This window comes from Aristolochia californica, unplaced genomic scaffold (assembly GCF_029961685.1).
Source record: "Aristolochia californica isolate CCGP_79_NKW_82.1479 unplaced genomic scaffold, dmAriCali1.0.hap1 SCAF_9, whole genome shotgun sequence".
Lineage (NCBI taxonomy): Eukaryota > Viridiplantae > Streptophyta > Magnoliopsida > Piperales > Aristolochiaceae > Aristolochia > Aristolochia californica.
This window is the reverse complement of record NW_027182290.1, coordinates 1,294,977-1,309,135: the sequence shown is the minus strand read 5'-3', so window position 1 is coordinate 1,309,135 and position 14,159 is coordinate 1,294,977. Positions and strand designations below refer to the sequence as shown.

Sequence of the window (14,159 nt, the reverse complement as noted above, 5' to 3'; positions counted from 1 at the left end):
ATGTGATACATATCAACCATGTGACAACATTGGAAAAAAATTATCTAATATAGTTATCCTTTAGCACAACTCATAGTTATCTAACATTTTAATTCTATTTGCTACAAAATTCAAGGAATATAGTGGGGGCGTCGGTAAGAATTTAAAGAATTACTATTGTTCACATTATCCAAAGCAAACCAACATAAATTGCGAACCGGAATCCGCCTGCTATTGGTGTCCTTAAATTAAAATTTGAGGTAATTTCAAAGCACATAAATTGCAAAATAAAATAAAATAAAAAAATATAAATTAGCTTTTAAGCAATATTCATAAAATTGGCACGCTTTTTTTCCCAACTAAAGTGTAATACCTAAAGTTTAATTTTTTTTTTTGTGTTACGATGTGATAACGAAAATGTGAAAAAAAAGAAAAAAGACATTTCACATTTTATTTTAAAATTACGGATGAAAGAAAATGTAATAAAATCTTACATGTTATCACTTAAATGTTGTTTAAAGAGAGTGAAGTTTCATCTTTTATGAAGAATTTTCTCTTGCTCTATTTTTCTTCATAAGCAAGAGAATTCTCTTCACGAAAAGAACATGAATTCGTGACAATTTTTTTATGTAGATTTGTGTGACAAATAGGGCCGTTACCTTATTTGGATGCTTTCTCCAGGGAATTCACTTTCACGTATTTTCTTGTTTAAGTGAGGAATCGTTATTAAACGGCCTCACAAGACACAAGACTTGTTAGTTGTGTTTTTGCTCATGTGGTAATAAGAAATGAAATCCGCATAAACGCTCGGGCATGAATCGGGGTCGGTTGGTCTCGCCGGACAGATATCTGCCGTTCTCAGGAAACTCGGACCCACTCTTCGAATTTCGAAACTTCAAATATCTCTATAGATCCCGCGGGCATCGCTGATTCTCGTCATATTCTTACACGCCCCCGTCTTCTCTATACAGACCCGTGGCGACAAGAAATCGGAAGGATCAGACAGAAACCCTAACTGAAATCAATTTGAGGAAGAACGCCTGTTTTCGGAAACTCCGAGGAAGGAAAAGTACAACCAATAAAATCCCTATAGAACCGAATCGTTTCAAGAGCTCTGTATCTGTGCTCCTTCTTTATCATTTCTTGGCTGCTTAGCCTTCGAATGGCTTTGATTCTTTCACTTCTTTATTTCTTTGGATCTGATTTTAAGACTCAGGAAGCATGCAATATGAACTGAAAGTTCACATCGCGCTCACAACGCCCGTTGTGGGCTTCGAGATAGTCCCTCGTGTCACTCAGTCGCGTCGAGTTGTGAAGGAGAACCTTAGGTTCAGCTGGTTGGTTTCTCAGAATCTTGCCTAGATGACTTTTACGTTTTTATGTATCTTTGTAAATTGAGCTCTGTATTAACAGCATTTATGGTTTCTTTGTCACTCAAATTTCATCTGAAGTAGGTTTTAAAGACTACTTTGTTTTTTATTCATATCGCTTCTCCTTTTGTCCAAGTCACTTTTCTCTTTTGCCAAGTACATCATTTTTTGCTTGTGAGTTGAACTCTGTTTTGCAAATCTGCATTTCTTTCCTGGAAATTGTGATAGGTCGTGTGAGGATATAATTAGGGGAACAATAAGACCTATACGATATATTGATTCTTGTCAAATAATCCTTTCCTAGAAAATTTTATGCGACATTGTCTTTTATTTATTTCTGGTAGTGTTTAATAGCTGCATTCTATCAGTAAAAATTCTATCTAGAAGCTTCATGTCATGATATATATATATATTAGCTTGGGTATTTTAGACTTTCACTTTGTGCCCTTCAAGAGTCTGCTTAATTGAACCAAAAATACTCTGTGGAGGAGGAATGTTCAGGCTCTCTCAAGGCCATATGCTCTCCTATGTACCAAATGGTAGAACTGTGACATTTCAGGATAGGCTTTATTTTTTAATTTTTTTGGTAAATGGATTTTTTTTTTTGGTAAATGGAATTCATTATTCATGAATGTGTCAGCATCAGAAAACTGGACATGCCACCCAGGTCTCAACTAACAATATGAAATCTGTTTATGAAACCACTTTTCAAAGAGATAGTGGGTATTGTTTGGTGGGTTAAAGCTACAAGTAATAAAATCTCAGAAAATTTACAGTGAACTGATCATTTTGACCCTTCTATCATTGCATAATGTGATAGATGGGGATAGAATTGAAGTCGTGTATAAAATTTCTCTGTGCTGATCTCCCAAATTGATTACAGAATTAAACACATGCTAATTTGTTTAGTTTGGCTGGAGACTTTCAAATAGCATTACCTTATAAAGCTTCATCAACATACATTGTCCATCTATTTTATATTTTTCTGATCTACAGAGTTGGGTGGTGAGCATTCTGCTTTTACATGAGATTAACACATCTGCTAACCAATGGATAATAGGTACAGATTGGAAAAGCCAGAGAAGTTCTTTTGCTGTGTACACCCATCCAAGGCTGCAAATATTCAGTGTCTGTGCTGTGTTGCCCTGAAAATCCCATTTGTGCTCAGTTACTACTGCTCTTTGACATGCTTTTCCGATACATGGGGTGTTCACTGCCTACGTCATGCTCTAGCTTCCAGAAATGTAAATAGGTCTTTGGATCTAGATGAAGGTTTTGATGATATTAGAACTTGTAGTTTTTTCTGGACTGCATTTAGACATCATGGACAATTAGCCAGGAATCTCTTGTTCCCCCGTGAATCCCCTACTGGCATCAACATTGATGATTACTCATTACTTCTTGTGGGTTCGTCAGAGTCTTACATTCCTGAAATAGAGGACATTGACTGTTTTTTGAGGCTGGACTGTGTTGCTGTGGATTCCGATGGTAGAGCACTGGGACCTTCCAATATCACATATACAAGTCAGGTCATTGCTGCTCCCAAGGCCCATATTCGTCGCCTGATCGAAATTGGTTGTCATTGTGGAACTGAAAATGACGGTTTTAAAGAGTATAAGGTTGCACGAACTTTCAGTGTACTCTCCTATAATCTTCTTTCAGAAATATATGGTAATGAGGACGCTCATTCACATTGCCCTGCATGGGCCCTTTCATGGGAATACCGTCGACAAAAACTGCTTCGTGAGATTGTCTGGTATAAAGCTGATATTCTTTGTCTTCAGGAGGTGAATTAATGACTCTGAACAACCATTACTTTCTTCATAGTGACATTTTTTTCTGAACGACCTTTACTTTCTTAATAATGACATTCTTTTCTACAAATTTCTGGAATCACTTTGTCTATGCTATTTCAATGCTCTTTTATCTACTCACTTATGTCTCTCTTGTTTTAGATGAGCAGGTCCAAAGCGATCATTTTGAAAATTACTTTGCTCCTGAACTGGCAAAACATGGATATTCTGTTGTATACAAGAAAAAAACAAGTGGTGTAAGGTTCACTACATTTAGCATATTAAAATTCATACAGAAGCAATTACTGTCATAGTCTCTCTCTCTCTCTCTCTCTCTCTCTCTATGTACTAGTCCTGTATATGGGTTTTGAGAGGTATCTTTGTGATGGTTTTACATCTTTCTAATCTCTTAATGCACTTCACTTCTTTCCAAATGAATTGAGTGAATGAATAAAGATGCAATGATGATCGCTCTCTGAAATGATCTCTTTCAATGACCATCAGTTCATCCTTATAACTGGCAAGGTTCATACTTAAATGGTCTGATTGTGAGGTAAAACGAATGAGCTTGAACTTGTAGGCAGATATACAATTTTTTGTATACATTCTCTACCACAGTGTCTTTTATATGCGAGGATGGGATGTAAAAAAATAGTCTTTTATATTGATTGAGAGAACCAAAGCTAGAAAAGAGCAAAAAGGAAAAGAAAACTCATTGAACCACGTCCAGGCTGTAAAAACATTATTATTCAAACTTGGAGAGATTGGTCCTACTGAGCTCAAGCTTTCATAGAGAGGATCAAAATAGGATATGTTGATCTCTAGTGGTATTTTGGTTTGTTTTATAGCCTGTTTTATGCACCTCTTTGATGGAAAAAAGTCAGTTGAGAAATCTTCACTAGGAGAACAATAAAGTGCTGGACATTTATATGACGCACTTGTCATATGAATATGATTAGTAAAATTGCAGCGAACTCCTGTCACAAATGAAGGAAAGAGGTCATTCGCTACTTTCTAAATTTAGCAATAGAATGTTGTCTTACATTTCAATTGTTAGCGTACATTTCACTGAATTGTAAATAAGAATGTTGCTGAACTAAAGTTTGTCTTCAGGATAAAATGCACGACTTGGAAGTTCCTGTTTATTTAACCTTGAAATAGATGATACTACGGATAAAATGTGATTCTCAAATTTAGTCTCATTTTTGTAGTCACTGTATTGTTGATTCTGACTATTTTCACTTGGGTTCTTTATTTGGTATTGTAATTTGGCTTTATTTGGGTTAAATTGGCAAAGAGTGTTGTTGTATCAGAGAAATATTTTGCATTTGCTCTAAATATTGGCTTTTTTTTTTTTTTTTAATGTTTAGGTAGCTTTTGCCAACTGATTGATTTTGGTGGTGATTTTGTTATATTATGTACCGGCATACACTTTTCTGGGAATTTTGTAGCTAAAACTCTGCGGTTTCACATAAGTCTTAAAGTAAAGTTTATCATCTTTGCAGCTTCTTGTTTTAGTTGATTTTGCCTTGGACTTTATGCAGGTCTATACAGGTTCCCAATCTGTTAGTGATGGTTGTGCAACCTTCTTCCGTCGTGATCGGTTTACAGAAATTAAGAGTTATGAGGTCATTACAATCACTTTTTATCCTTGTTCATGCTTGAAAGTATAAATTTCAATGATTTTGAGAATGTTGCTTTTTTTGCAGATTGAATTTAGTACAGCTCTAGTACAATTTACTCAAGAGTTAGGGATTCAATTGAAGGGGACACATATGCGGCGTTTGATGAAGGTACTGCTAAATTCTATTATTGATGTGTTTTTGGCTTTTTCTTTGTCTTTCTTTTTTTAGTTGGTTGTAATCATTTCAAAAATTTTTAACATTTTCTTCACAGGACAATGTTGCTGTGGTAGTGATGCTGGAGCTTAAGGAAAATGATCCAGTTTCAAATACTTCACAATCCAGAAGTAGCCGTTTAATTTGTGTGGTATTGTTTATTGTTAGGTGTTTTTGCACTTTTAGATTCAAGATAAGCTTATAGATGGGATCTTTGATGTTGTTAAAATGTTCACATTTTCATCTAAAATGTGTCTTTCCTTTTCAGGCCAATACTCATGTGATTGCTAGTAAAGAGCTCACAGATGTCAAACTACTGCAGGTACTAACCTTAATTCTTGCGTTAATTCCAGTTATTGCTTTTTGACATGTGTGAGTTGATTTTAGATTATTGAGTTTGTAACCATATGTTATGTAGGTTTACACTCTTCTGAGTATACTTGAAAAGGATATTGGTGATCAAAGAGTTCCTCTGCTGCTTTGCGGGGATTTGAACTCTCTCCCTAAAAGGTGATCTCTTTCTCTCTCTATCTCTTCCCCTTTCTCATATTTTGTCACTATAAAGTAGGTAATTTTTTTTATCGTAATATAGCAATTCTCTTTGACTAAATACAGGTTGATGTTTGTTTTTGAGTTTTATATTCTTGATTTGTTTATTAAATTTGTGTCTTGTTTGTGTTACTTCAGTGCTGTTTATGATCTTATTGTGAAGGGCAAAGTAGATCCAAGTCATGAGGAGCTGAAAGTTGACCCTACTGGCATAATTCAACAAATTAACCTTTCTCACAAATTTATATTGGTATGCATACTTTTTTTCATTTGATGGGTTAGTGTCATAGCCACGACAAGACTATTATCAACTTATAGACGCTATTTGTAGATCATTCAGAAAAGACAATTATGTTTTGAAAGATATAAAGAAAAAGTAAAGTAACCATATCCTTCAAAAGAAAAGAGTTAAGCATCAATTAAAATTTATCAGAACGTTGTTCACAATATTGAACAGTTATTTAAAATTTATTTAAGTAAAAGAATTTGATTCTACTTCAGCTGAAAAGGTGAGTAATTTAGACTGAGAATAAAAAATCCATGAAACTACAATAGGTGTAAAAATTTCGAAGGAAGTTTTTAGTTGTCAGGGTTCTGTTAATGGCAAAACTCAGTTGCATTGAACTACTAAAGAAAGCTAACTTAAGTCTTCTATGCACTTTAGGTCAGTGCCTACTCAGCCCTCATTCTGGCAGAGAATGGTGGCGTTGGTTTTGATGAACTCAAAAGTTGTATAAATTTGGAGACAGTGGAGCCATATTTTACAAATTACAGACAGAGATTCCTTGGAACTGTTGATTACATTTTTTTCTCTGGTGAGCTTTGAATTTCTTTCTAAATGGATTCTAATTCAAAAGTTTTCTTGTCTGATCTTATATTGAGCCTTGATTCTTCTGAGATTCAATTTTCATTACTGAGACTGCTTATACTTGTATAATAAACAGCGACAATTTTAGAGGTCATCGGTCTTCTAGATCTTCTAAGCACTGCATCTTTGGAGAGTTTTCTTCCATCGACTGAGTGGTCATCCGACCACCTTGCCATCATGGCCAGATTCCATTACCCCCGGGGTGTCCAGAAGAGTTCACTGCCTGTTTTGGGTGAGCAGAAGAGAAACGGTAGTTATTCCTGAGATGCATCTTTGTTAGAGGCTGAAATCTGTGAGAAGAAAATGGATTGTCGCTTTCCGATGTTGGATGCTGGACATGGGAAGAAAATCCAAATCTATTCGGTTCATTTGGTCTTCTTGTGGTTCTGTTCCTTGTTTTCTTCTTTTTGTCTTACGATACACAGGATGGGTGCTATATGTGGTTCAGTAGCTGCTCTGATAGTCTGGTCAGAATTATTAGGACGTTGAGAGCTCTCTAACATCCTGCTGGTGCGCCTCTGCAATTAATGACATGTCTAATTTTGTCAATCAGTGGCTATTACGCGTACTTATCAGAAGATCACTAATACACTAAAGGCACTTGTTTAGCACCCCATCCTTTAAACATGAATCATTTCAATATCCACCTACATTACTTAGCACTCACAAAAAAAAATAAAAAAATCCACCTACATTAGTTGGTTATTACTTCTTTTTAATCTGTCTTTATTACCGGGTTTTGTACTGATGGGTGGTTTCTATTGGATTTGAGTTTTTTTAGTATCCAGAAACAAAATAAATCATCGTACCAGATCAAATTTTAGGGTTTGGAAAGTGTGCTAAGGCGAGCTGCAATGCGGGGTGGATCTTGACCGTGTTTAATAGTCTAATCCATATTCGTTCGCCGTTCCAGTCATTAATCACCTGCGCCAAAAGTGCACAAAGGCGGTAGGGTTGGACGATATAGTCGCACTTCCAACGACTAATTAACAGGAAACAGAGCGAACCATTTTTGGGGAGGCACTGGATGTGCCCTCACTGACACTGTCCATGTATTAAGAATCTAAGTAACAACACCCACGCCTATCTTATAAAATTTTCACTATTAACAAAACTATCTCTGATCCATGTAACTAGAAAACAAGGATGCTCAAATTCTCTCACTGCGCTTACTTTAATTCCTATATTTACAAGGCAATCGATTCCACCTTCTTTACGCTCTCACTATTTCTGTCATTTATTGCTCTTTCTTGTTGCAGTGGTGTTACAGTAGGTTCAGAGTCGATCCTCGCAGCACAATAGCCTGAGGCTGGTGGGCTTGAACTGGTTGGAAGTGTTCTTGCGTGGAGGATGCAGGAACTTGCAATTGGGGCAAGTGGGGAAGGACTTGCAGAGCATCACCAGCATATGACATCTCATGCACACAGCTGCCATCATCTCTTCCTGGCCCTCCTCAAGCGACACCCACGGCAAAGATTTGGGTGCTCCGTCCAGACCGCTGGATTCTTTAGGTGACGACGAATCATTCGAATTTTTGGGGGACGGAGTTTCCGGCTCCATCCCGGTGGCCTCACAGGGAAGGTTCAGCTCCAGATCAAGACTCATGGGCAGGGAGGAGGTGAAGGGCTCCGGGCTCTCTCGGGGGTCCCGGTTGGTCCTTTTGTGAGTCCGAATGTTGTAGAAATGAACTTGGCCGGACTGCATGGATTGACAAGTATTTCATCATCGTCATGCATGATGTACGTCTTTTACGAATAGAAGGAAACTGGCTTGTTCTTGGGATTGAAGCTTACCTGAAGATCCAAGCATTGTTGCCACTCTGAAGGGAGGGGAGTCTCGAGCTGGAGGCCCAGGTTAAGTAGGGTTTGTGCAGATTGGGCTTTGGAGAATTTGGAGGCCATGGATTGACGTCGAGTGGTTTCGTCCTCCACGCATCCCCATTTCCTCTTCTTGGATGCAGCGTTGTCATCTGAGTAGTCAGTTATACTCCTCTGATTAGTTGGGAAGGGTATTTGAAAGGAGACCATGGATTGAATCCAAGATTCAGAGACTTCTCTCTCAGAAGAAGAAGAAAGAAGAAGTGGATAGGTGAACGAGAGAAGGGCGAATTTGAGAGGGTTTTGTAGGCTAAAACTGATCCATATTTGCAGGTTCAGAACTGCAAGAGAGAATCTAATCGAATAGCTTTAAAAAGTATTGATGGGTCCTTCCGAGGTTTGACATGACCCCTCAGCAGCTCGGCTCTTCTTTCAGTTCCCAGCTGGTTATAAATTCAATATGAGCACCTCCGGATATTTAAGATACAGAGCTCAAAATCATCAAAACTGTTGCAGAGGTCACCAATAGAGAAGTCCAGCCGGCAGCCACCTTCGAAGCCAAGCCAGAGTCTGTAAGGGAGTTGCCATAAAGAGAAAAAAGAGAGGAAAAGAAAACATAGAAAGATGAAAATGGTGTCATTAAATGGGAGTCTGTATACAGTTGAAGGAAGCTTGAATGCCATCGCTTTTCCTTAACTCCAGCTTCCTCATCTGGGTCACCAAGGGAAGCCATCTTTAAAGCCTCCAACACCCTTCAAATACCCAATTAAAACAGTCACAGCCAGGTGGAGGAAACGGATAAAAACCCACCCAATTTTAAATTTCTCTCTTCAAGTGTGATGCCCAAAATACCCATGTTACTGTTACACATTTAAAATTTTCCTCACTTGGACACTGCCTGGTGAACCTCCATTGCTGGCTGTTGCCACTCTTCCATGTGATATTAGCCATCACTTGTTCAACGCCATGACAAAGAAATCAAAGTCACTCGTGAATCTTGAGTTGGAGATCCTAGTTGAATTTGTTTTCAAAAGATTTTAAGGTTTTTACAATTCATTCCAAGAGGGGAAGATTTTGGGATTCAGGCCTTACAGAGGAAAGAATTAAATGGATTTGTAGAGGGAAGAGATCGATTTAAAGCAGTTGGAAGCTGTAGTCATTTGTCTTGGGTTCATATCCACCTGCCTATATTAAATCTCCTTGAATTCACTTTAATGCCCGATTTAAAGACATTCACTGGTTTCCCTCTCTACCCTTACCACCCACCTTCCTAAAATCCCTACATGACCTCACGTCTTTCTCTTTCTTTTTCTCTCTCATCCCCAATTTTCTGTTAAATGAGTAATTCACCTTCCCCTCTCTCCCCATTTAAGTTCTGTTTTGCTTCATGGGGAATAATCACTAAAACCCCTCTCTTCCCCTCTTCTAAGAATAAATGTTCTAAGCTACTCCATAGTGCAATAGGCAGCCTATGAGAGTGACTTAATGGAACTCAAAGAGTTATGGCTACTTCTCCTAGTTTTTCCATTGAAGAAAAATCATCAAAACTCTAAATATATGGACCTAGTCCATAGAAGATGGGACATAGTTTCAAGTTCACGCGAATATATATCAATCTTATTTTTTTTGTGTTTGATTTTTTTTATTATTATTACTCTCGTTAGTATTAAATTATAGCGTCTAATTCATCATTTTACTGAATATTATCCAAAATTTACATTCTTGCATGAATTTGGGATTTTCTCATTTGCTATATTAAGGCGCCTGAAAATTTATTTATAAAATTATACCAACGTCTGAAAATCTAACTAGTGAGTAGGAGTGAGCATGGATCTGTCCTCCTCCGTGACAAATCTCTTCCAAAGGCACTTCCTTCGTCTCCGGCGAGAAAATCAGGATGAACGCCGTCATGACTACGTTCCATCCGGCGTAGAACAAGAATGTTCCGTACTTGAAGTGGCACAGCATTGTCAGGAATGTTTGGGCGAGCACGAAGGCGGCCCCAAGGTTGAGGGCGATCGTCATGCTCTGCCCCGCCGACCGGATCTCGAACGGGAATATCTCGCTCGGGACCAGCCAGCTGAATGGACCCATGACCACCCAAACCCGGCTGCGTAGGTGCACATGAGCACCAGTACCAGTATCGAGTATCCCCTCGAGAGGGCTACTCCCCTCCGGCTCCGATCTTTGCTCCCAGCGCACATGCCACGGCGACCTTCATTTCAACGGTTAATTAGTAATTTGTATTTGTTGCATTAATCTCATCTGTTGAATTGAAAGCAATCCTACCGTCGGATTAAGCCAGGCTTACCATACAGATGAATGAACAAGATCAGCTGTCCGTACCGATCAACCACCAAGGTGGACACGAGGATGGACTCAGGTTCAAGTGCCCGATAGGGGTGGCATCCAGCCGAGCCGAGCCCGAACCTACTATGTTTGAGCCGAGCTTTATTTAAATATTTTGAACTCGAGCTCGAGTTGAACCGAGCCTACGCTCGAGTTTAAAATTGTTATTGAGTTTGAGCCTAATAATTTTAACTGAGTTTGAGCAAAGCTCGAGCTTCAATATTTATTTAAAATTTTTCAAAAAATATAAGTCTCGAGTTCGTGCTCCAACATATATTTAAAACTTTTTAAAAAATACATGTCAAATAAATTGTATATAAAATTATGCATACATATTACATAAAATTGGGAATGACCTCTACTTAAAATTGGGTATAAGGGTGATATCGAATCCAGTTGAGTCTAAACCTTATTCAAGCCGATATTGATTTAAATATTTTGAACTCGAGCTCAACAGACCCTAGCCTCGAACCTAAAATTGTAATCGAACTCAAGCCTAATAATTTTAACCAAGATCGAGCTCAAACTCTAGCAGAGTTCGAGCATAACCTACAAGTAATACTCTATATAAAATATATGTCAAATAAATTATATATAAAATTATACATACATTTTAAAAAAAAAATGATAGTGGAGGTTTAGGATTGAATTTCAATAATGTATTAGAATGCACCAATATTAATTTTTTTACTCCAAATGTTGTCTAGCTTATTTTTGAATTTTTGAATATGGCCATAAATTTACTATGGCCTCCTTCCCGTTGAAAATTTATATTATAGGAAAAACTAGAAATATTTTTCCTAAGATACATATTTCTAAAAAACCTTTAAATAAAATCCTATTACTATCGGTAACTTATTAGAAAATTACAAGAAATATTTTAAAATTTTCTTAGGAAAATTAAATGGACCTTTTATTGCCTCTTATAGGGAAATAAATAAAAATTAATAATCAATCTAATATATTACTATACTTATCAATAAATTTTTAATTAAATAAAATATCAAACACAAAATTACTATGAAAATTGTCTCATACTAAAGTATTACAACATCAACTATCAAATACTTATTCAAAAAAATTCTATACAGTTTTCTAGCCTAATCCTTATTTCTACTAAAATATATTTTTAATTTCTTCAAGAGCCATGAGTAAGGAGAGTTTAAGAATTTTTTTTTTCACTTTATGATCTCGCACGTGCGAAATCATCTTCACGGGGGGGGGGGGGGGGGGGAGCCGAGGGAAAATTTCTTCGGTGACGGTAGTGGTGGCGATAAAAACAAAGGTAAAGGCAGACGAGGGGGAAGAAATCGAGCGACGACCATAGAATCTACGACGACGAAAAGGCAAAAAGTGGCTGGCGAGGAGGCGGCCACAACAACGCACGAAGGGGCTCGGTGGTGACGAGGGGAGGAAGAATTTTTCTCCCCTCTCTCTTGTTCCCGCTCCGCTAAGCGCTCCGGTCCTACTCCTCGGTCCCGACTCCCCTGAATCTACACCTCTCATTAAAGTCGGCTGCTCGTGAAAACGTATACTGAGCCGAAATCGAACCAAACTCGAGCCGCTCACGCCGGCTCAGTTCGAAGCCACCTCCCTGCATGCGGAGTGGGTCCCGAACCCAACGGTCTGGAACAAAATTGGCGCGTAAAAGGCGATGATGTTGATCCCCATCAACCGCTGGAAGATAGGGATCGCCACCGACATGACGAGGTGGGGCTGGTACCGTCTCCTTAAGATGGTTCTAAAAGGGTGTTCTTGTATTGATCTTGAGATCTCGTCGGGACGGACGAGATCGTCCAGCTCTGCTTCCACATCAGCTTCGGTCCCACGGACACGGTGGAGGGCGCTGCGGGCCCGCTGGAGCTTTCCTCGTTGGACGAGACTGCTGGGGGTGTCGGGGACGAGGAATTTACCCGAGCGTCATGATGACGGCAGGGACGGCCGCGAGGCCGAGGGAGAGGCGCCAGCCCAGTTGTGGACCCGGGACGTGAAGTAGTTGACGAGGTTGGACCCCACCACGCCCAATCCGATGAAGAGTTGGAAGCCCGTTCTGAAGGCCCCACGCCATCAGGAAGGTGGCACCGCCGATTAGCATGGTGTACTGACGACCCAGGTCTTTGTTCAGATAACTCGCTGTCAGGGAGGCGACGAGGCCGGCTACGTACAAGGAGGAGGTGAAGGAAGTGAGAATCTGGCTGTCGTAGATGCAGTACTCGTTTTGGTCCGTGTCCGCCATTTTTTTCTTCAGCACGGCCTGGAAGAATTTCCCGAGGAATGATTCCATTGTCGTTACTCCTCCTGGTTTGAACCATTACAAACGGTGACCGAAACGACGTTAGCGAAGTTCGAGTATAAAACCATTTCTTGAGCTGTTATATTATTAGGCTCTAAATAATCGGTGTTAATTAGCTAGATAAATACAAGTATGTAATGGAATTTTCGGTTACTCAGTCGTCTGGTTGATCCATTGCTATCTCTCATGTTGTTAATCGGCAATCATTTGCAGTTCAACTGAGCTAAAAACCACGAACTACTAATTAGTCAGCTTTAAAAAATAAAGATTTCATTGTTTTTAACGATGGGTTTGCAGTGATATTGACCTCTGGCATGCGAATGATCATCTGCTTACAAAGTGCCTCCATCTTTCATTTCGGTTTTTGTATATCAAACAGAACACCAGCTTTACGGAATCCGCTCTCCTGGGAAGTAAAAACAAACGCCATGGTTCTCGCCTTCCTTGTAATTCTCGCCCCACTACCTATTTTACGCCAAACGTCAGTCTGAAACTTCCCAGAGCTTCGGAAACACGGCCTAAGCTATCGTCAGGGTTCAAATTCACGGGGAGAGTTCCGAGAAATGTCTAAAATTTGGCGTTATCGACTACAAAACAACCATCATCGAATGGATCGAAGAAGAATAATCGCAGTGATTTCAGTTACCAGAGTCGACTAACGAAAGCCATGAAACCCCAGGCAAGAAGCCGAAGCCAAATCATGAAGCTAGGAAGAAAGAAAGTGATCCTGATTAATGAAGAAAAGAAGATAATTTTACCAGAGATTCCAATGTCGTATCCGAAGATCAACCCTCCAGACGCAGCGACGATGCATGTGATGATCACCGATACCGTTAATCTCCCGCTGTAACTGTAATCCTTCAGACTACGGCTGCGGTTAACGTAAAATTTTCCACCGGCCATGAGATCCTCTTCCAGCAGAATAATTCGTCGTTCAACTGCCAGCCACAGCAGAGGGAGCAGCAACTCAAACTGCTTTCCCCAACATTTAAGATCTCTGTTCTGCATTGCACGAAGAACAATCAATGATCATAACCGTGTATCTTTTCAGTGGGCCCACTCTGGTCAATATACTCGGTGACTAGGCGTCGTCTTATTATCGTTAGGGTTTGTCGTGATGTCTGCGTGGGCAAAATATTGAGACTGGATGACACAGAGAGAGTCTGTCGTCAACGAAGCCTTGTTTCCATTCGTGTCCAAAGACTCCAAAGTTCAAGCTTCACAGTTTATGTTTGGATCAGAAAGGCTTTCCTCAAAAAAGATATTTTTTTGGATCTAACAGTAAATGCTTGTCTACTGCGTG

The 14,159-nt window shown here is 39.2% G+C and overlaps 2 protein-coding genes and 1 pseudogene across 2 annotated transcripts; 1 reads left to right on the top strand and 2 right to left on the bottom strand.

The window, feature by feature from the left end:
• The first annotated feature begins 1,005 nt into the window (after positions 1-1,005).
• On the top strand, positions 1,006-6,916 carry LOC137942038 (carbon catabolite repressor protein 4 homolog 1-like). Its single transcript, XM_068787709.1, has 11 exons — positions 1,006-1,316; positions 2,410-3,136; positions 3,313-3,399; positions 4,687-4,770; positions 4,852-4,935; positions 5,039-5,131; positions 5,249-5,302; positions 5,399-5,490; positions 5,668-5,779; positions 6,194-6,344; positions 6,474-6,916. The coding sequence occupies exons 1-11, from the start codon at positions 1,201-1,203 to the stop codon at positions 6,659-6,661; spliced, it is 1,788 nt and encodes a 595-aa protein (XP_068643810.1). The 5' UTR covers positions 1,006-1,200; the 3' UTR covers positions 6,662-6,916.
• Positions 6,917-7,428: 512 nt separating this feature from the next.
• LOC137941963 (protein CURLY FLAG LEAF 2-like) lies at positions 7,429-8,534 on the bottom strand. Its single transcript, XM_068787604.1, has 2 exons — positions 8,191-8,534; positions 7,429-8,095 (listed from the first exon to the last, which is right to left on the bottom strand). Exons 1-2 carry the CDS (start codon positions 8,422-8,424, stop codon positions 7,673-7,675), a joined length of 657 nt encoding a protein of 218 aa, XP_068643705.1. The 5' UTR covers positions 8,425-8,534; the 3' UTR covers positions 7,429-7,672.
• A 1,484-nt stretch (positions 8,535-10,018) lies between these two features.
• On the bottom strand, positions 10,019-14,101 carry LOC137940128 (sugar transport protein MST1-like; annotated as a pseudogene).
• Positions 14,102-14,159: the final 58 nt, after the last annotated feature.